This window comes from Pan troglodytes, chromosome 18 (assembly GCF_028858775.2).
Source record: "Pan troglodytes isolate AG18354 chromosome 18, NHGRI_mPanTro3-v2.0_pri, whole genome shotgun sequence".
Classification (NCBI taxonomy): Eukaryota; Metazoa; Chordata; class Mammalia; order Primates; family Hominidae; genus Pan; species Pan troglodytes.
The window spans coordinates 34,922,350-34,941,143 of record NC_072416.2 but is presented as its reverse complement, the minus strand read 5'-3'; the positions used below and the strand labels follow the sequence as shown (position 1 = coordinate 34,941,143).

General features: G+C 53.1%; 2 protein-coding genes across 5 annotated transcripts; one reads left to right on the top strand and one right to left on the bottom strand.

The window, feature by feature from the left end:
• Window positions 1-3,401: 3,401 nt before the first annotated feature.
• Window positions 3,402-9,681, top strand: CTF2 (cardiotrophin 2). Of its 2 annotated transcripts, NM_001009112.1 has the most exon segments (3): window positions 3,402-3,417; window positions 5,989-6,125; window positions 9,223-9,681. In NM_001009112.1, coding segments are annotated over 3 exon segments (612 nt in total).
• On the bottom strand, window positions 8,810-17,601 carry CTF1 (cardiotrophin 1). 3 transcript variants are annotated; one of them, XM_016929719.4, is made up of 4 exons: window positions 17,519-17,601; window positions 14,507-14,733; window positions 12,053-12,259; window positions 10,473-11,950 (listed from the first exon to the last, which is right to left on the bottom strand). In XM_016929719.4, the coding sequence occupies exons 3-4, from the start codon at window positions 12,110-12,112 to the stop codon at window positions 11,489-11,491; spliced, it is 522 nt and encodes a 173-aa protein (XP_016785208.2). In that variant the 5' UTR covers window positions 12,113-12,259; window positions 14,507-14,733; window positions 17,519-17,601; the 3' UTR covers window positions 10,473-11,488. The 3 variants fall into 3 exon arrangements, with proteins under 3 accessions (XP_523348.3, XP_009428947.2, XP_016785208.2); XM_523348.8 differs by lacking the exon at window positions 12,053-12,259 and having other exon boundaries at window positions 8,810-11,950; window positions 14,507-14,625; window positions 17,519-17,595; XM_009430672.5 differs by lacking the exon at window positions 12,053-12,259 and having other exon boundaries at window positions 8,810-11,950; window positions 14,507-14,622; window positions 17,519-17,595.
• Window positions 17,602-18,794: the final 1,193 nt, after the last annotated feature.

The following is an 18,794-nucleotide window of genomic DNA, read 5'->3' as shown; positions in this document are numbered from 1 at the left end:
GGTGGTGGTGGGCTCTGGTGGGGTTAGCCTGCCCTCCCAGGTGAGGCCTGCCCCATGTAGGCCGTCCACCTGTGAATAGTACCAGATCGAGTATCTGCCTCACTCTCCCCCTCCTGTACCTCCTCTTCCCCCTGCTCTACTACCATGGCACGGCCCATGCCTCGGTGCACCCACTTAATGGGCCTCCTATAATCCCCTGATATCACCACCTGCCTGGCACAGGCCCTGCCGGCCAGCCCTAGCAGCCCCCAGCCTTGGAGAGCCTGTTTAGGACCCCTCACCTCAGAATCCATCTTTTCCTTCAACCTCCTCCTTCCTTCAGCTCACAGTTCAGATCTGGAACCCCACAGCCAGCCCCAAGCTGGGGACAGGAGTCTAGCATCTGCCCTGACTCTGCTGTGTGACTCCAGGTAAGTAGCTGCCCCTTTCTGGGCCTCAGGCTCCTTATCTAAGTATTCCGAACACCCAGCTCATCACACCAACCTGTCTGGGCTTCTTCTCAGCACCACGTCACTTTAGGAAACCTTGCTGTGTGTTAATTCACATGTTTCGTGCTGGTCTCCCTGACCAGACTGTGTACCCGTGAGGCAGGGACCTTACCTGCCTTATTATTCACCCTGGTGCTGGCACACAGTAGGTGCTGTGTTAATATCTACTGGGGTCAGGTGCAGTGGCTCACACCTGTAATCCCAACATTTTGAAAGGCCAAGGTGGGAGGATCACTTGAGCCTGGGAGGTGGAGGCTACAGTGAGCTATGATGGTGCCATTGCAGTCCAGCCTAGGGAACAGAGCAAGACCCTGTCTCTCTCTCTTATTTTTTTTTTTTTTTTTTGAGATGGAGTCTTGCTTTGTCACCCAGGCTGGAGTGCAGTGGCACGATCTCCGCTCACTCCAACCTCCGCCTCCCAGGTTCAAGTGATTCTCCTGCCTCAGCCTCCCTAGTAGCTGGGATTACAGGCCTGTGCCACCACACCTGTCTAATATTTTTATATCTTTAGTAGAGACAGGGTTTCACCATGTTGGCCAAGCTGGTCTCAAACTCCTGACCTCAAGTGATCCACCCACTTCAGCCTCCCAAATTTCTGAGATTACAGGTGTGAGCCACCACGCCCAGCCGACCCTGTCTCTTTTTTTTTTTTTTTGAGACGGATTCTTGCTCTGTCGCCCAGGCTGGAGTGTGGTGGCGTGATCTCAGCTCACTGCAAGCTCCACCTCCCGGGTTCACACCATTCTCCTGCCTCAGCCTCCTGAGTAGCTGGGACTACAGGCGCCCGCCACCATGTCCAGCTAATTTTTTGTATTTTTAGTAGAGACGGGGTTTCACTGTTTTTTAGTCAGGATGGTCTCGATCTCCTGACCTCGTGATCCGCCCGCCTCAGCCTCCCAAAGTGCTGGGATTACAGGCGTGAGACACTGCACCCAGCCTTTTTTTTTTCTTTTTTATTGAGACGGAGTTTCGCTCTTGTTGCCCAGGCTCGAGTGCAATGGTGCGATCTCGACTCACTGCAACCTCCGCCTCCCAGGTTCAAGCAATTCTCCTGCCTCAGCCTCCCAAGTAGCTGGGATTACAGGCATGCGCCATCATGCCCGGCTAATTTTGTATTTTTAGTAGAGACGGGGTTTCTCCATGTTGGTCGGGCTGGTCTCAAACTCCCGACCTCAGGTGATCCGCCCGCCTCGGCCTCCCAAAGTGCTGGGATTACAGGTGTGAGCCACTGTGTCCGGCCAGGCCGACCCTGTCTCTTAAAAAAAAAAAACACCTGTTGGCCGGGCACAGTGGCTCACGTCTGTAATTCCAGCACTTTGGGAGGCTGAGGCGGGTGGATCACAAGGTCAGGAGTTCGAGACCAGCCTGACCAACATGGCGAAACCCTGTCTGTACTAAAAATATAAAAGTTAGCTGGGCGTTGTGGCACTTGCCTGTAATCCCAGCTACTCGGGAGGCTGAGGCAGAAGAATCACTTGAACCTGGGAGGCGAGGCAGAGGTTGCAGTGAGCCGAGATCGTGCCACTGCACTTCAGCCTGGGCGACGGAGTGAGACTCTGTCGCAAAAATAAAAAATAAAAATAAAAATAAAACACCTCTTGAGTGACTGTGTGGGCCCCTCTGCCTCCAGGTCACCACCTGACCAGGGAAGCTAGGGTGGAGCAGTATTCCAGCCCGCTAGGGTGGGAGTCTGACCGATCACTGCCTGACTCAGGGGGTGGCAGGGATGAGAACTTAACATTGGTTCCATGATGGAGAGATTGGGGAAGTACTGGAGAAACACCAGAACCCAGCGTCTGCCTCTCCGACCCTGCCCCTCTGCTGCAAGGCTTCCCCGAGGGACAGTGTCTTAGGTGTGTGTGTGTAAGTCCAAGTGTGTTGTGCCTGGGCAGAGGGAGGAGATCTCCTAGTGTATCAGAGGCTAAGAGGTGGCCAGATCCCATGACCCCTGGTCCCCACCTCTGCGTGCATCTATGGGCATGAGGTGTGTGTCCCACGTCTGCTCTGTGTAGGTGCCTCTGGCTGGGCCCCCAGGGATGCACTATGGGTTCCCCTGTGTGCACGCATGTGTCTGGGACTGTGTGTGTGATGTGTGTAGGCCTGGCATGATCCCACATATATGTACCCATGTCTACTAAAGTGTCAGCTCCACGAGGGCAGGGATTTTTGTCTGTCTTGTTCCATACTCTGTCCCCAGCACTTAAAACAGGGACTGGTGCACAGTCAGGGCCCATAAGTCCTGAATGAATGAGCGCATGAAAGTGTGTGCTCATGCCTGTGTGTGCCCACGTGCCAATGCCTGTGTAGACGTGTGACTGTTCCTGTGCCTAAGGGTGAACCTGGGTGTGGACGATGATGTTGCTCACACACCATCCCTCCTGTCCTTTTTCCAAACTCCTTGGGAGCCCGGGCCTAGCGCCTGGGTCCCTGTGGGGCGGAGCAGGGGGCGGCCTCCTCTGGGAAACTGGATCCCAGGATGTGCAGAACAGCAGGGAGCGGGGCGGCCCCTTTGTCCCTGGATAATCCCCATCACGCCCTCGCCCCCTCCCTCCCAGCCACCAGGGTTTAGGGTCGAATTTGGGAGCTGGAGGGGCCTGGGGGTCCCATCTGTGTCCCCTTCCCTACCCATTTCCTTCCTTTGGGGCTTCTGCACATGAGGCCTCCCCGTGCGGAACATATGTCCCCCTTCTGGGTCCTCCCACCCGCTCCCTGTCCTGTCTGGTGGCCAGGTCTGTCTCTCATTCTTTGCCAGGGCCCTGCCTGCTCCTGCCCCTCTCCCCAGGATGTGACTCCCTCCCTCCCTCTTGGGCCACCCCAGGGCTCAGCCCCAGGTATAAAGACACCTGAGGGGCAGAAGGACAGGTGTCCTGAAAGACCCAGAGGCTGCAGAGAGGAAGAAGCCGAGGAGAGAGCATGAGCTGTTCACTGGGTGAGTGAGGGGCAGGAGCGCCAGGCCCCAGAGACACAGGACAGGGGGACCCGCAGAGCCCCTCCTCTCTCTGACTCAGGTGTCCAGCTCTCTTTGCACCTGCTGAAAACCTCCAAATCCCCCTACATCAAGGCTTCCTTCATCATTAATTCAACACATATTTATTGAATGCCTATCATGTGCTAGGTACTGTTGGAAGCATCTGGGGAGACGCAGTGAACAAACAGACAATAATCCATGGCCTCATGGAAATTTCATTCTGCAGACACATAATATGTGTACTAACAAGAAAATTGTAAAGCTAGTGTGACAGAAAGTGGTGCAGTGATCCAACTGTGGCTTTTTTTGTTGGTTTGTTTGGTTTTTGAGACAGGGTCTTGCTCTGTGGCCCAGGCTGGAGTGCAGTGGCAGAATCTTTGCTCATTGCAGCCTTAAACTCCAGGGCTCAGGTGATCCTCCTGCCTCAGCCTCCTGAATAGCTGGGACCACAGGTGCACGACACCAGGTTACGCTAATTCTTTTTTTTTTTTTGAGACGGAGTTTTTGCTCTGTTGCCCAGGCTGGTGTGCAGTGGCATGATCTCAGCTCACTGCAACCTCTGCCTCCTGGGTTCAAGTGATTCTCCTGCCTCAGACTCCCGAGTAGCTGGGATTACAGGTGCCCACCACCACGGCTGGCTAATTTTTGTATTGGTAGTAGAGACAGGGTTTCACCATGTTGGCCAGGCTGGTCTCGAACCTCTGACCTCAAGTGATCTACCTGCCTCAGCCTCCCAAAGTGCTGAGATTACAGGCGTGAACCACTGCACCTGGCATAATTTTTTTTTTTTTTAACTTTTTCTAGAGATGGGAATCTCCTATGTTGCTCAGGCTGGTCTCGAACTTGGGGCTCAAGCGATCTTCCCAAAATATTGGGATTGCAGATGTGAACCACTGCAAGCCCGAAGTTTGTGAAATGAAGGAATGAAATGGTCTTCCCTCTCAGGCTTCTCTGAGTTGCTACTGAACTCTGGGAACTCAGGAATGTGGCAAGGCGGATGAAGGAGGCCGCCCTGGGTTTGCCTCTCATCTCTGTTTCTCCTGGGTGGTGACCTTAGGTCATCCTCCTCCTCTCCAAGCCTCACACTGTTGGTAGAAACATAAACTGGACCAGATCTTCTTCCTTTTTTTTTTTTTTTTTTTTTTGAGACGAAGTCTCACTCTATTACCCAGGCTGGAGTGCAATGGCGAGAGCTCAGCTCACTGCAACCTCCGCCTCCTGGGTTCAAGTGATTCACCGGCCTCAGCCTCCTGAGTAGCTGGGATTACAGGCACACACTACCATGCCCAGCTAATTTTGCATTTTTAAGTAGAGATGGGGTTTCACCATGTGGGCAAGGCCAGTCTTGAACTCCTGACCTCGTGATCTGCCAGCCTCGGCCTCCCAAAGTGCTGGGATTACAGGCATAAACCACCGCGCCCGGCCTTTTTTTTTTTGAGACAGAGTCTCACTGCGTCACCCAGGCTGGAGTTCAGTGGCTTGATCTTGGCTCACTGCATCCTCCATCTCCCAGGTTCAAGCAATTCTCCTGCCTCAGCCTTCTGAGTAGCTGGGATTACAGGCACCTGCCACCACGCCTGGCTAATTTTTTTTGTATTTTTAGTAGAGACAGGGTTTCACCATATTGGCCAGGCTGGTCTCGAACTCCTGACCTTGTGGTCCACCCGCCTTGGCCTCCCAAAGTGCTGGGATTATAGGCATGAGCCACCACGCCCAGCTTGGACCAGATCTTTGAGAGGACAATTTGGCAGCATCTATTTACATTTAAAATAAGCATGCAGCCAGGTGGAGTGGCTCACACCTGTAATCCCATCACTCTGGGAGGCCGAGGCAGGAGGATTGCTTGAGGCCGGGAGTTGGAGACCAGTCTGGGCAACATAGCGAGACCCTGTCTCCACATAAAATTTAAAAAATTAACTGAGTGTGGTGGTGTGGATCTGTAGTCCCAGCTACTTGGGAGGCTGAGGTGGGAGGATCACCTGCTCCCAGGAATTCGAGGCTGCAGTGAGTTATGATCACACCCCTATATTCCAGCCTGGGTGACAGAGCAAGATGCCATCTCTAAAAGAAGGAAAAAATTCACACTTGTGCTGGCTGCCTTTAAAGCATAGAGCTAGCAGGATTTCCTGTGGGATTGGGTGTGTAGAGTAAGAAAAAAAATGAAGCATCAAAGAGCACACCATGACTTTGGCCTGAACAATTGGAAGAATTGAAATGCCTTTACCTGAGACAGGGGAGCCTAGGAGAGGAGGGGCTTGGGGGGAATATTCCAGAATTAAACCCTGGATATTTTGGGTTTGAGATGCTTACTAATATTCAAGTGAAAATGTCAAGTAGCTGAATCAATGATCCTGGAGTTCAGAGGATTCTGGGCCAGGATAATCTACCTGCAGGAGGGTTTGTCACTGACTTGGACATGCAAGATCGCTGTAGCCCACAAGGGATGGGACCTTTTCCGGAGTTGTGGAGATGAATGAATGAATCGGAGGCAGGGTCGAGGCCTTGGTGCTGACCTCTGGCTTCCTCTGCCAGCCCGCCTCTGCCTGCTGACCCTGCTGTCGCCACCCCTCAGCTCAGCAGCCTCCATCTCCCCAGCTGAGCCCATCAGTCAAGCCTATAGCCTGGCCCTCTACATGCAGAAGAACACCTCAGCGCTGCTGCGGACTTACGTGAGTGACAAGGGGCATGAGCAGGGGACAAGGGGAGAGGGATGCTGCCTCCCATGGCCCTGCCATGGCCCTGCCATGAGCAGAGCAAGTCCAGAAGACTCCTCCATGGCCCGAGGGGACAGGGATGCCTGTAACACTCTAGTGTTCACTAGAGCCACACTCACTTGTGCCACTCATGTCACTGGTGGCTGGGTGACCTTAGGCAAGTCATTCTTCCTCTCTTGGTCTCAGCTTTCTTATCTGCAAAATGGGATGCTGAGCGTGCCTTTGCTGACCTCCTAGGACTGTGACAGTGTTCAAAGGACACACCGAGAGAGAAGGGCTTTACACAGCCACATTTAATTCCCCACCATTCATGCTGTGTGATTACCTGGGCCCATGCCTGCTTGGCACTCTACCCCCAATGTCTGTCACCCAGGCTGGAGTGCAGTGGTGTGATCTCGGCCACTGCAACGTCCACCTCCCGGGTTCAAGTGATTCTTGTCCCTCAGCCTCCCGAGTAGCTGGGATTACAGGTGCATGTCACCACGCCTGGCTAATGTTTGTATTTTTAGTAGAGACAGGGTTTCACCATATTGGCCAGGCTGGTCTTGAACTCCTGGCCTCAACTGATCCACCTGCCTTAGCCTCCCAATGTGCTGGGATTACAGACGTGAGCCACTGTGCCTGTCCTTTACCCCCATTATCTTACTGACTCTTCAAACAGTTCTAGCAGGTGGAATTATAATCCATTTTACAGGTGAAGAAACTGAGTCTTAGAGGGGGGTGAATAATTTGCCTGAGGTCACAGAGCTAATAACTGGCAGTGCCAGGATCTGAAGCCAGGTCTGTGGAATTTCCTCCCCTTTCCATGGCCTCCTACACCATCTCAAAGTTAAAGCTGGAAGCCTGCTGGCTGAGTCTGACCCACAGCTGTTTTTTTGTTTGGCCCATACAGCTCCTGTTCAAAGTTTGAATATGAATGGAATGCCTGTCTATAGCAGGCACAGGGATACTGTTGGTCAAAACTCCCACCTGGCATCGTAGTCCTGCCTTCTTCACAACTGACACGATCTGCCTGGCCCTGGAGCCCCTGACATCTGGAGCTCTTTCTCTGGGCCAGATTTCTGGCCCTGTGAAGTGACTGAACCTTTCGACCTAGTTTCTAGTCCCACAGCTGTCACTATTCCCTGGATAGCCTTGGGCACCCTTAGCCTCAGTTTTTCCACTTGTAAAATGGGACCAGGCAATCTGCCAGTTAGGACATCTATCAGTGTGCACTAAGGTCCCAGGGCTGGGGGCTGTGGCTTACACCTATAATCCCAGCACTTTGGAAGGCTGAGGTGGGAAGATCACCTGAGGTCAGTAGTTCGAGACCAGCCTGGCCAACATGGCAAAACCCCGTCTCTACTAAAAATACAAAAATTAGCCAGGTGTGATGGCGCACACCTTTAGTCCCAGCTACTCAAGAGGCTGAGGCAAAAGAATCTCTTGAACCCGGGAGGCGGAGGTTGCAGTGAGGCCAGATTGCACCACTGCATTCCAGCCAGGGTGACAGAGTGAGTCCCTGTCCTAGAGGAAAAAAAAAAAAAAAGATGCTGGCGATCTTACTTTGTGGAAGTAAGAACTTTGATGGGGAAGGTTCTCAATTAAATGTAATAATATTAACAAGTATTTATTAATGATTGTAATAAAATTAACAGGCCAGGCATGGTGGCTTATGCCTGTAATCCCAGCACTTTGGGAGGCTGAGGTGGGGTGGATCACTTGAGGTAAGGAGTTCGAGACCAGCCTGGCCAACATGGTGAAACTCCATCTCTACTAAAAATACAAAAATTAGCCGGGAGTGGTGGCACATATCTGTAATCCCAGCTACTCGGGAGGCTGAGGCAGGAGAATTGCTTGAACCCGGGAGGCGGAGGTTGCAGTGAGCAGAGATCATGCCAAGGCACTCCAGCCTGGGTGACAGAGCAAGACTCCATCTCGGGAAATAAATGAAATAAAATGAAATAAAATAAAGTAAACAAACATAACTAAATGCCATAAATAAAAAAGATACCAGGCTGTAACTACATTGTCAATAATATACTTGGTTTAAAATATTACAGTTGGCTGGGTGTGGTGGCTCGTGCCTGTAATCCCAGCATTTTAGGAGGCTGAGACAGGTAGATCACCTGAGGTCAGGAGTTCGAAACCAGCCTGACCAACATAGTGAAAATACAAAATTAGCCAAGTGTGGTGGCGTGTGCCTGTAATCTGGGTTTCCAGATACTTGGGGGGTGAGGCGGGAGAATCGCTTGAACCTGGGAGGCAGAGGTTGTAGTAAGTCAAGATCGCACCATTGCATTCCAGCCTGGGCAACAAGAGCAAAACTGTATCAAAATAAATAAATAAATAATAAAAGAAAAGAAAACATTACAGTAAATAATATAATCATAGTGTTCATTGATTGATATAAATATAAATATATTATTAATTAATGATGGCTTATCACACCCTTATTGTATATCAGCTGCTGTATTGTATATTAGACTCTGTGCTAAGTGCTTTTTTTTTTTTTACAGTTTCACTCTGTCGCCCAGGCTAGAGTGCAGTGGTATGATCTCGGCTCACTGCAACCTCTGCCTCCTGGGTTCAAGTGATTCTCGTGCCTCAGCCTCCTGAGTAACTGGCATAGCAGGCGTGCACTGCCACAGCTGGCTAAGTTTTGTATTTTTAGTAGAGACAGGGTTTTGGCATGTTAACCAGGCTGGTCTCAAACTCCTGACCTCAAGTGATTTACCCATCTCGGCTTCCCAAAGTGCCGGGATTACAGCTGTGAGCCACCGTGCCCGGCCTGCTAAGGGCTTTATATATATTATTTCCTATAATCTTCATAACACTGCCAGGTGGGAATTTCTGAAGCTTGTGACTCCACGTTGCACAGCTAGCGTGCAGAGGATGACACACCTGAGCCTCCTAGGGCCCTTGCCCTGTGTCAGGACATCCCAGCAGCTCCCTGAGACGCAGCAAGTGACGACTCCTGGGAAGAAGCCAGTCTCAGTGGGCAGGCGTGAAGTCAGAGTCCCAGGCACCACTCTGGTCCCCTCACTCCTGTCTGTCTCTGTCTCTCCTGCAGCTCCAGTACCAGGGCAGCCCCTTTAGTGACCCTGGCTTCTCAGCCCCTGAGCTCCAGCTCAGCAGCCTGCCTCCTGCCACCGCCTTCTTTAAGACCTGGCACGCCCTGGATGACGGGGAATGGCTGAGCCTTGCCCAGAGGGCCTTCCTGGCATTGACCCAGCACCTCCAGCTCGTGGAAGACGACCAGAGCGACCTGAACCCTGGCAGTCCCATCCTGCTGGCTCAGCTCGGGGCTGCGAGACTCAGGGCCCAAGGCCTGCTGGGCAATATGGCCGCCATCACGACGGCCCTGGGGCTGCCAATCCCCCCAGAAGAGGATACTCTAGGGCTTGCTGCCTTTGGGGCCTCGGCCTTTGAGAGGAAATGTCGAGGCTACGTGGTGACCCGGGAATATGGCCACTGGACAGACCGAGCTGTGAGAGACTTGGCTCTGCTCAAGGCTAAGTACTCAGCATAGAGGGGTAGGACTTCCTGTCAGAGGCTGCAGCACTTCCTCTTTCACAATGGCCTCTTTTCTGCCTTGCTTGTGGGCTAGAAAAGGAGATAAACCTCGTCTAGCAGACGGGGCTTGGGTGCCATGTCTGGGAACATTTCCTGGGAGCCAGGCCTCAATTTCCTTATTTCAGGGCCTTCCGGCCCAGGTCCTCTGGCCTGCCTTCTAGGTCTGGGTCAACCTCCATGGATGCCATTCCATGGGTTACCCATCCAGTGGTACTGGGTGTCCACTTCCTGGTTGGAAAGATGCACCTCTCCAAAGAGGCTTCACCTGTCACTCTACAGGGAGAGGACAGTTGGTCCCCTTCCTAGGCTCTCCCTGAGACCTTCCCCTTTTTGTAGTTTTGGGACGGTTGGGGCTGCCTTCCTGTCTCTGTCTACCTCATTCGCTGTATGAAGAGCCCGCCTTTCTAAGCAGATAGGCTTCCTTCTTCCTGCTGAAGTTCATTGGCTCCCCTGCTTGGCTTGTCTCTCTGGGGCTACTGTTCCACTTCCTGTCCTCAGGGGCTCCACTTCCTGATCCATGGAAGCCCAATTCTTGAAGAACTAAGGACTGCATCACATCTGTTTCCTGTTAGGACACATCCACTTCCTGTTCTGGGCTGGCAGAGGGCACCACTGGCCAGGGGCTGTCAGCCTCCTATTTATACTGCTGGGCTTCTTGGGCATGTCTGGGGGACTAGGCTGCATCGCAAGGGTCCTTTTCTCCCTAAAGCTGTCTCCCCATTTTCAACAACTATATATACAAGTAACTTTAGTTTCTTTTTTATTTTTAAACATTTTATTTACAAAAAATTAATTTATTTTCAGAAATAAAACTCTTTTAAGGTGTTGCTTGTTTTGTCTCCACAGATCTGCTGGGAGGCAGTGGAGGTGTGCAGGGACAGGGCAGAGGGGCTGAAGGAAAGGAAGACATCAAAGGGACAGGGCTGAGGCCCAAAGGGATGGGGTGTGGCAGACTGGGGATGTAGGTGGAGTGAGCCTGAGGAAGGTGGCTGAGATGCGGAGTAGCCTTCCCCCCATAGGACCAGCAGGCACGCCCCTGGCCAGGGAAGCACAGAGAGACGGCCAGATGGGGACAAGGAGAGAAGGTGTCACCTCCTTGAGATAAGGCTGAGATGTACACATGCGCTCACACAGGGCCACAAGAAGGCAGGAAGTGGGGATGGAAAAAACAGAGACACCCCAAGAGCTGGGTAAAGGGGGAGGCCAAAGGGAACTGAGGCAGGCCCAAGGAAGGAGGGAGAGCAAGAAAATGGTAGACTCAGACGGAGTTACCATGCAGACGAGGAGGGTCCAAGAGTTAAGAGAACGGGGCAGGCAAAGCAAAGAGAGGCTGGAAAAGTGGCTCACGCCTGCAATCCCAGCACTTAGGGAGGCTGAAGCGGGAGGATCGCTTGAGCCCAGGAGTTCAAGACCAGCGTGGGCAACATGGCGAAACCTCGTCTCTACAAAAAATTAAATAAAAAATTAGCCGGCTGTGGTGGCGCGTGCCTGTAGTCCCAGCTGCTGGGGAAGCTGAGGCGGAAGGATGGCTTGAGCCCAGGAGGTTGAGGCTGCAGTGCTGGGATCGCGCCACTGCACCCCAGCCTGGGCGACAGAGACCCTGCCCGTCCCCTCCCCTCTCCCCCACAAAAACAAAGAAGGCCGAGGCAATGGAGACAGCTAAGAGCAGACAGACAGACACCGACAGCGGCAGAGAAACACAAAGAAGCGGAAGGAGAGAGGGAACCCAGCGGGAGGAGGCGGGGCGAGCTGCCCCGCGGCGCTCAGGCCGAGCCCCCGGGCAGCAGCTGGCCCAGGTCGCCCTCGGTGCGGCTCAGCCACTCGCGGTAGAGGCCGCAAACGCGGAGCCCCAGCACCTTGGCGGGGAAGACCCCGGTGGCGGAGGCGGCAGAGGCGGTGGCGGCGGGGGGCTCGGCCCGGGGCCCGCGGTTGGCGGCGCCCAGCGCGGCCAGCAAGGCCTCCACGGCGGCGCCCAGGGCCCGGGCCTGGCGCGCCGCGTCCTCCAGGCGGCGCAGCAGGCGCGGCGCGCGCGGGTTCAGCTCGGCCTGGCGGCGACACACTGCGTCCAGCAGCGGGGGCAGCGCGGCCAGCGCCGCCGCGTCCAGCCGCAGCCGCTCGTGCACTGGCAGCCCCGCATGGCTCGGAGCCGGGGCGCTCAGGCCGGCCACCGGCAGCCGCGGCGGCGAGAAGCTGGGCAGCCCGAAGGGGTCTCCCTGGAGCTGCACCTGCGGAGACACGGCCGGCGGGTCAGCGGGGCCCCGGAGCACGGGCAGGGGGCTGTCAACTGGGCTCTCCAACCCGCTCTCTGGGGGTGTCAGTTTCCTCACCTTGCAGATGATAATCCCTCCTAACAGAGCTGCTCTGTTTAAGGCAAAACAAAGTGGCATGCGCTTGACACCAATGCCTGTTTCTTCCTCCCTAAACTGGACCCAGACTGGGCCAGTTTAGGTCAGCACTTTGGGAGGCCAAGGTGAGATAATCACTTGAGCCCAGGGGTTCGAGACCAGCCTAGGCAACACAGCAAGACCGCAGCTCTAAAAAAAAAAAAAAAAAAAAAAAAAAAAAAAAAGAGCGAGTGTGGTGGCGCATGTCTGTAGTTCCAGCTATTCCGGAGGCTGAGGCTGAGGTGGGAGGATTGCTTGAGCCCAGGAGGTCAAGGCTTCAATGAGCTATGATGGCACCACTGCCCTCCAGCCTGGGTGAGAGTCAGATCCTGTCTCAATAAATAAATAAATAGGACCTAATAACAGCAGCAACTTCATAAAGCAGTTATGACCATGTCAAGTGTTCAAGACAGGGCCTGGTCCCAGGAAGAGTTCAGTAAAAATGTCAGCTCTTTTGTTAAAGTTACCTTACAGACCGGAGTTCAAATCCTATCTTCACCACTTACTAGCTGTGCAGTTTGGGGCAAAACCACTTCCCTTCTCTGAGCCTCAGCCTTCTCATCTGTACAATGAATGAGGAAGCTTCCTGTCCTGTCTTCATGGAAATCACATAAGATAGTCCAGGGGCCAAGGGGGCTTCATTCCCTTCCCTATCCTCCCCAACCTCTGTACCTGCATTGAGCAGGGACTCAATGAATCAACATCATATGAATGAACAAATGAAAGATAAATGTGGGGCTGGGCACGGTGACTCACGCCTGTAATCCAGGCACTCTGGGAGGCCAAGGCAGGCAGATCAGCTGAAGTCAGGAGTTCAAGACCCACCTGGCCAACATGGTGAAACCCTATCTCTACTAAAAACACAAAAATTAGCAAGATGTGGTGGTGGTGACTGTAATCCCAGCTACTCAGGAGACTGAGGCAGAAGAATCCCTTGAACCTGGGAGGCGGAGGTTGCAGTGAACTGAGATCGCACCATTGCACTCCAACCTGGGCCACAAGAAGCGAAACTCCATTTCAAAAAAAAGAAAAAAAATGTTGGGCTGGAGATACAGTGACTACAGTGACTTACCCTAGGAAGTGGCAGAGCTGGAATTTGAACCAAAGTTCATAGCAGTACAAAGCTAGTTTTGTTTGTTTGTTTTAAATAGATGGGGTCTCACACTGTCGCCAAGGGTGGAGAGCAATGGTTTGATCACACAGCCTCCAGGGCTCAAGCAATCCTCCACACTCAGCCTCCTGAGTAGATGGAACCACAGGCATACACCACCACGCCTGGCTATTTTTTTCTTTTCCTTTTTCTTTTCTTTTCTTTTATTCTTTTCTTTTTTAAGAGATGAGGGCTCACTGTGTTACCCAGGCTGGTCTCGAACTCCCGAGCTCAAGCAATCCTCCTGCCTCAGCCTCCGAAAGCAATGGGATTACAGGCATGAGCCAACGCACCCAGCCCAAAGCTAGTTCTATTATGCCACTATTCTCCCACTATCCGCTGCCATAATTGTTACATTATTATTTTTAATGTTATTGTTACTGCCAAAGCTCACAGTTAACAAGTTGGCAGGCCTGCAGTCTGATTCAAAGCTATACCCTCTCTTCACTACACGAGGGTAATTTGGGGAAATATTTTCTTTCCTTGGGCAGGGTCCTCTGCCCAACTAAAGATGTCAGCAGATCCCTGTCTTCTGTAAAAGTGCCCTCTTGGGATAACTGTTGCTCCAGATTGGAACCTCTTCTTGGCTTCCCTGAATATCCCAGGTGGGAGAGTTCAGAGTTAATCATATTTAGCTGCCTCCTTTTACTGTTGGGGAGAGACCAAGGCCCATGGAGGGGAGGTGTCAAGGTCACGCAGAGCCTAGAACCTCGGTTTCCTGAGATACAGATCAGAGTTCTCTTCACTGCCCCAGGCTACCTGGCTACCTCTGACTTAAAGCACCAAGGTCACTTGAGCCCAGGAGTTCAAGACCAGCCTGGGCAATACAGCAAGACCCTGCCTCTACAAAATAATGAAAAAATTACCCAGGCATGATGGTGCGTGCCTGTGGCCCCACCTACTTGAGAGGCTAAGGCAGGAGGATTGCTTAAGCCCAGGAGGTTGAGGCTGCAATGAGCCATAATGGCACCACTGCACTCCAGCCTGGGCGACAGAGCGAGGCCTCCTCTCAAAAACAAAGCACTGAGGAGGGTGCCTCTAAGCTGGAGAGGACAGAATGGCATCTGGGTCACAGACAGGGTCCTCTTCCAATTTGCTGTGTGGCCAGGGGCAAGTTGCTGTCTCTCTCAGGAGCCCTGATTTCCACAATTGGAAAATGAGGTTGAGAGAATGGGTGATCGAGGACCTCTGTGATGTCTGCTCCCATTCCCCAGGCCCCCGGCACCCCCACCCCCATTCCCACTCACATATTCCTGGAGCAGCTGCTCAGCGTATTTGGTGAGGAGGTGTGCAAGGCTGTGTGTCTGACGGATCTTGGCCTCCAAGTGGGGAAGAAGTGAGACTGAGGAATCAGTCTGGGGGTCTTCTGGTGGGAAAGGGGGGAGGAATGAGGATGGCCAACCTCCTGCTCATTGATCACCTCTCCCACGCTGGCTCTTTGTTCCTGACCCCATCAGGGTCTGTCCCATTCCAACTGAAGGAAAATGAGGCACCAGAACTTTGTCAAGCAGGTGGTCTACCTGAAATGTATTGCCTGTCCCCAAATCACTGTTGAAATCCTATTAAAGTCAAATTCAAAGACAGTCATGCCTTGCTTAACAACATGGATACATTCTGAGAAATGCATCCTTAGGCGATTTCATCGTAGAGTACGTAAATACATCGTAGAGTGTATTTACACAAACCTAGGTGGTACAGCCTGCTACACGCCCAGGCTATGTGGTGTTAGTCAATTGTTCCTAGGCTGCAGACCTGGACAGCATGTTACAGTACAGCAGGCAACTGGAACACAGTGGTATTTGTGTATCTAAACATAGAAAAGGGCCGGGTGAGATTGCTGATGTCTGTAATCTTAGCATTTCGGGAGGCCAAGGCAGGTGGATTGTTTGAGCCCAGGAGTTTGGGACCAGCCTGGGCGATATGGTGAAACCCCATCTTTACAAAAAATACAAATATAAGCCAGGCATGGTGGCACATGCCGGTAGTCCCAGCTACTTGAGAGGCTGAGATGAGAGGATCACTTGAACCCCGGGAGGTCGAGGCTGCAGTGAGCTGTGAGTGTGCCACTGCACTCCAGCCTGGGCAACAGAGTAAGACTCTATCTCTAAATAAATAAATAAATAAATAAAAACATAGAAAAGCTACAGTTAAAATACATATATATGTATGTATTTTATTATATAATATATATCGGTTAGGCGTGGTGGCTCACGCCTGTAATCCCAGCACTTTGGGAGCCCGAGATGGGCAGATCACTTGAGGTCAGGAGTTTGAGACCAGCCTGGCCAACATGGTGAAACCCCATTTCTACTAAAAATACAAAAATTAGCCAGGCATTGGGCCCAGTGGCTTACGCCTGTAATCCCAGCCCTTTGGGAGGATGAGGTGGGCGGATCACTTGAGGTCAGGAGTTTGAGGCCAGCCTGGCCAACATGGTGAAACCCCGTTTCTACTAAAAATACAAAAATTAGCCAGGCATTGGGCTCAGTGGTTCACGCCTTTAATCCCACACTTTGGGAGGATGAGGCGGGCGGATCACTTGAAGTCAGGAGTTCGGGACCATCTGGTGAAACCCTGTCTCTACTAAAAATACAAAAATTAGGCATGATGGTGGGTGCCTGTAATCCCAGCTACCAGGGGGCCTGAGGCATGAGAATCGCTTGAACCTGGGAGGAGGAGGTTGCATTGAGCTGAGATCAGGTCACTGCACTCCAGCCTGGGTGACAGACCGAGACTTCGTCTCAAAAAAAAAAAAAAAAAAATTGTCCGGGCGCAGTGGCTCACGCCTGTAATCCTAGCACTTTGGAGGGCTGAGGCAGGTGGATCACGAGGTCAAGAGATCAATACCATCCTAGCCAACATGATGAAACCTCGTCTCTACTAAAAATACAAAAAAAAAAAAAAAATTAGCTGGACTTGGTGGCACACGCCTGTAGTCCCAGCTACTTGGGAGGCTGAGGCAGGAGAATTGCTTGAACCCAGGAGGCAGAGGTTGCAGTGAGCCGAGGCCACTGCACTCCAGCCTGGCAACAGAGAAAGACTCCATCCCAAAAGAGAAAAAGAGAGAGAGAGAGAGAGACGGAGTCTCGCTCTTTCGCCCAGGATGGGGTGCAGTGGTGCAATCTTGGCTCACTGCAGCCTCGACCTCCTGGGCTCAAGCGATCCTCCTGCCTGGGTCTCCTGTGTAGCTGGGACTACAGGCATGCGCCACCACGCCCGGTTAATTTTTGTATTTTTTTGTAGAGACAGGGTTTCGCCATGTTGCCCAGGCTAAAAATGCATAGAATCTTATGGGACCTCCATTGTCTGTGCGGTCCACCTGTTGACCAAATGTTGTTATGCAGTGCATGACTGTACTGCCTCCTCAGTGAAGCCTCCAGAATCACTTCTCCTTTATAAACGAACTCCTTCCTTTGACTTAAGGCCATTTGCATGAGTTCCAGGGTAGCTCTTTTAATGGCTTTTCTGTGTGTATCTGCCTTAGCCTGAGAGCCCTTTGAGGACAGGACTTACATATTTCTACCTCAGTGACTGCTAGTGGACTTCAACATCATCGAAGTACAGAACTTCATATCAAAATGTGCCTTGAAGGCCCATTTTACAGATAGGGAGACTGACTTCCATTTCCATTTCTCTCCCTGATGCCCCATCCATGCAAGGCGCTGGCCTGGCTAGTCAGCGAATCAAGGTCCGCAAGAGCCAGTGTCTGGCCCCGGGAGGGACTCCATTTCCCGAAACGCACAGCGCGCGCCCGATGCGTGCTGGGGAATGTAGTCCTGACCCGGTGCCCCGCCCCCGCCCCACCCCCGAAGTTTCCCAGCACCAGTCGCGATCCTCAGCAGCCCAGACTTTCGTCTCCTGTTGTCACTCACTACTTCCTGTGACTCCAAGACTGTCTTCCCGTACTCTACCCCTTCCTTCAGCCCCCCAGCTCTGATTCTTTCCCGAGACTCAGTGGACGCAGGGGTCCTGCCCCAGCCCCGACCCCAGTCCTCCCCCTGGGTGTACTCGAACCGGTGATCTAAGCCCTGAGCCCAGGTCCCTGAAACCTCAGCCCCAGGCCTCCTCTAAACCCTAGCGCCTGCTGTTTCTCACAACTCACCCGCTCACTCGTTACCTGACACCGGAGCCCTGCCCTTCCCCGCCAAGGCCGCTCCCCTCCCGGACCCGGGGGTGGCGGAAACCCAGACCCCCAGCTCCCAATCCCTCTGACTCCTGCGCCCCTCAGCGACCCGGCGTCCGGTCCCTCAGCCCCTTACCCAGACTTCCCTCCCTCCGGCTCATGCTGGCCCCTGGCTGATCCCGGCTCCCTTCACGCCCCCCTTTCGAGGGGGGAGAAAGGGGAAAGGGCTGGGGGCGTGGCCCGGGCGCAGCCAATCAGAGCCCAGACCCCAAACATTTCATCCTACCCCCCCTTTTGAGACAGGATTCCTTGGCCCTGAGCTCAGCTCCTCGTCCGTGGGGCCTAGTGGGGGAAGGGGCCCGAGGGGGAAGGCAAGTTGTCTGCCGGGTGGACAGGACCTCGGGGCTGGGGGTGTCAGGGCCTGGGAGGCAGCCCAATGTTCTGCCGCGGGCTCAGGCTTGGACCTGAGGCAGGGGCTGCTTTGGGTGTAAAGCTGAGGAGACAGGAGAGGGAACTGCCGGACTGGCAGGACAGGAATGCGCAGGCCCTCTCTCTAGTCTGGGGCGCGGCTTGCGAGGGAGGCTACGATGGGGGCCGTCAGGCTTGGGGCACGTTTGTCCAGACATATATCTCCTGGCCTATCTTAGATGGCTTCCAATCTCATTGTCACACCCACCAGGAGGGAGACAGATACACTGCTCTCCTCTTCTTAGCAGGCCTAGTAACAATCACACACCCCCCCCCCCCACCCCACCCCCAGGAGAACAAGCTACAGAGACCTGGACAGGAAGTCACACCCATACGTCAACCCCATTAACCTGGTGTAGACGGAAAGCAAGGCACATAGGGATGATCCATACTTGGTTTCTGGCCCCCGCGAGGGGCCCGCGGTCTGTCGAGGAAGCCCATAGACAACAGCAGCTAATGGGGTTTGTGAATGAAGACGAGGAGGCCCGTGTGTGTGTGCGCTTGCGTGTGTCTGCGTGTGTGCGTGCATGCGGACGTGTGTGCGTGTGAGCATGCGTGTGTGCGAGTGGATTTGTGTGCGTGTGAGTGTGCAGGTGTGCGCGTGTGTGCATGTGCGCGTGCATGTGTGTGCGTGTGTTCGTGTGAGTGGGTGTGTGTATCGCCGTGAGCAGACAATTGCTGGAATAAAGGAAGAAAGAGTTTAACTGGAGAGGGCACAGCAGATAGAATTGAGCCAGACAATTGGTAGGGCCCACAATCACATGTGTATTAACTGTAAATATTTATTGGGCATTTACCATGTGCTGGGCACTGTTCTAAGAGCCATATGCATATTAACTAACTCCTGTGTTATAGATGCGGAATAGAGAGAAGTGACTTGTCCAGGGTAACACAGTTAGGTGTAGCACAGCTGGGATTTTACCTAAGCAGCTTGGCTCAAAAAA

Bases quoted from the DNA above. Each gene is read 5' to 3' on its own strand.
- CTF2 (XM_009430636.5), top strand. From the start codon at position 5,934: ATGAATCGGAGGCAGGGTCGAGGCCTTGGTGCTGACCTCTGGCTTCCT. The intron at 6,126-9,222 runs GTGAGTGACAAG...TCTCTCCTGCAG, and splicing joins CAGCGCTGCTGCGGACTTAC to CTCCAGTACCAGGGCAGCCC.
- CTF1 (XM_523348.8), bottom strand. From the start codon at position 17,543: ATGAGCCGGAGGGAGGGAAGTCTGG. The intron at 14,626-17,518 runs GTAAGGGGCTGA...CTTTCCCACCAG, and splicing joins CCGGAGGGAGGGAAGTCTGG to AAGACCCCCAGACTGATTCC. The intron at 11,951-14,506 runs GTGAGTGGGAAT...GTGTCTCCGCAG, and splicing joins AGCAGCTGCTCCAGGAATAT to GTGCAGCTCCAGGGAGACCC.